This window comes from Melanaphis sacchari, unplaced genomic scaffold (genome assembly GCF_002803265.2).
Source record: "Melanaphis sacchari strain LSU unplaced genomic scaffold, SCAv2.0 Contig2015_pilon_pilon, whole genome shotgun sequence".
Taxonomy (NCBI): Eukaryota; Metazoa; Arthropoda; class Insecta; order Hemiptera; family Aphididae; genus Melanaphis; species Melanaphis sacchari.
Genome location: NW_020270985.1, coordinates 6,467 through 9,244, shown reverse-complemented (window position 1 = coordinate 9,244; position 2,778 = coordinate 6,467). Strand labels below are relative to the sequence as shown.

At 37.6% G+C, this 2,778-nt stretch overlaps 1 protein-coding gene across 1 annotated transcript; it reads right to left on the bottom strand.

The window, feature by feature from the left end:
• Positions 1-971: 971 nt before the first annotated feature.
• Positions 972-2,506, bottom strand: LOC112593369 (transcription factor Maf-like; the record flags this gene model as incomplete). Its single annotated transcript, XM_025337749.1, has 1 exon — positions 972-2,506. A coding segment is annotated over one exon (897 nt), but the record flags the coding sequence as incomplete, so codon positions are not given.
• Positions 2,507-2,778: the final 272 nt, after the last annotated feature.

The window sequence follows — 2,778 nt, the reverse complement described above, 5'->3', positions numbered from 1 at the left end:
TATACAAAATAATACTGTAGGAACGATTTTTTTTTAAATAAATAATCAAACAATAACGAAGTATAATATTTATAATACATGCTGAATGGTTTGAGAAAGTAGAACGTTAAACTACTTACATCTCACTATATAAATAATATATAATACAATGTTGTAGCTACCAATTGTAAAACACACTTTTTTTATTTTAAATAATCCGAATACAAAATCGTCGAGTTTTTGACGTATTTTGTTTTTCTGAGTTTCGTCAACATTAGTTTCGATAAGAAGAGAACAAATCGATAAGTAAAAATAATGACGATTTATACAGTATAATATGATACGCATGTCTGAGATCTCTTATCGCAAAGAAATTTATAATCGAATAGATAGCGAAAATGTTGTGACATGGAAGACTTTACAGTAAAGTTTTAAAACGTCAATATGTATATGTATTATATACAACAAATCTCAAAATATATTTCCAATATAATATTCGAGTGTTGCGCGATATGGTTATAATATGATATTATGTAACATTGTTGCGTGAATCGGAAATGGTAATTTTCAAAATATTTGATATGTAACAGTTTCCAGTATTTTAATATAAGTAGAAATATATTAGGTACTATTTAATAACTAGATACAAGGAAAGTAATTGAGTGATATGATAGAAATTTCAGAAATATGAATTGAAAGTTTACTTTTTCGAGTGTATATGATATGATATTATATTATATATTTATATTAGTGATGGAAATTCAAAAATTAACATAAAAATGAGTTGCAGCTAAACGGGATATCAAACCACTAGCTACTGACTAAGTGATTACAAAATTATAGTAAATTAATTTACAATAACTGTTATTATTATTTTTTTTATACATAAAACATCACAAATAAGTAATAATAATATAATATATATAAATGATCTATACTACAGATATAATATATATAATGTAATATAATATAATAAATTTGTATAGGTACAATATAATATTCTAATGTTGTATCGATATAATTTTTCTGTCTATTCTAAGCTCATAAGTGTTCCGTCATCATGATTACATGTTAAAATGTAATCGTTTTTCGAAAACAATTTTTTACGACGACAATATTATTACATAAATACCTACGCTACAGGAATTAGGTTAATATTGACAATAGCAAAAAAAAAAAAAAACAATTACTTATAAACAAATACCAAGAGCAGGCCACATCAGATATAGTTAACTTACGGTTCTAGCACATCCACTTTGGTACCGGTAAAACATAGGCCGCAAGAAAAAATGTTTGTATTTTTTTGCTACACGAGTCCCAAAGCTCTCCCGGACTAACACATTTGGTACACGCGCAAACATAATTATAATAATACCATCGCACACAATATTCTTCTGTTTTTTTTTTTTGTTTTTTTTTTTTTTTTTTTATATATACATTTATATAATACTCGGTTTGTTTGAGAAGAACAAAAACTAGTTTTTCTTGTGTAATATATACATTTTTATTTGAGGTTGTCATCGGCTAATAGTGGTTTGGAGTAACAGCGTTAAAACGGTGGGGGGATAGATTTTTGCAGAGGTCAAAGGGTTATGCGATTACAATTTGGCAGCGCAAGGGACACATTTATTTAAAACGTTATCGGTATGGTAGAGGTCTGGTACAGGGCGGGAATCTCGGCGGCACCGGGCACGCCTTGGACAGCGAACGCGAGTCCTTCAGGGAAATTAAATGCGACCGTCTGCGGGGGTGGCTGTTGCGGCTGCGGGTTGCAGACGGGCAACCGAACGCCGGCAGCCGCAGCGGCCAGCAGACGTTTACATGCGGCCGCCTGCTGCATCGCTCCAATCATGGGTAGCTGTACGAGCGACGCGGCCGCCGGCTGATGGTGCTGGAGGTGGTGGTGAAGGTGTTGCTGTTGTTGAAGGTGGTGCTGTTGTTGCTGCTGCTGCTGCTGCTGTTGCTGTTGGTGGTGGTGGTTATGGTGGATAAGGAGGTGCTGCTGCTGCTGCTGTTGCTGCTGTTGGCTGGCGGCCACCGCGGCGGCGGCTACCGATTGTTGCGGCAGCGGGTACGGTGCGAAACGGTAACCGATGGCCGCGGCTGCGGAACCTGGCGTGGCCGCGATCATCGAGCCACCGCCGCCTCCGACACCTGCGCCTCCCCCGCCAAAGCCGAAGCCAACGCCACCACCACCACCAGCCCCCAACACAGCGCTTGCCACGCCACCGACGACACCGTGGTGTTGGTGGTGATGCGCGCCGGACGGCGAACCACCCACCATACGGTGATGATGATGGTGGTGATGGCACACGCGCGACCCACCGCCGGCGGCACATAAGCCCACGCCTGATTTTTTCATAACAATAAACTCACCGTAAGTCCCACGGCCAGCAGCTCGCGTTTTCGCCAGGTTGGCCGGCAGCATCACTTCCTTCGGTTGCGCTTTTTTACACTCCACCTGTGGAAGTACAAAAAAAAAAAAACGTGTGTCAATAGTTTGGAAAAACAAAAGATAAAAATTGAACTAAAATAGAATAATATCCTCGTTTTCTCTGACTTGTCCCCGAAATCACTTCCCTTCTCCCGGGGATTGGATATGAAACACGCATATTATTAATTCACTCAACCTAATAGATATTATGCGATTTATTCAAATAATATTTAATTCGATACAATCATTATTCAACTATTATGAAGTATTTTGGAAATAAACGCAATTTTTAACGCGAAATCCTAATACGTATAACCAAAAATGTCTAATAATATATGCCAATTAAATTTAGAGTATTTTGAATG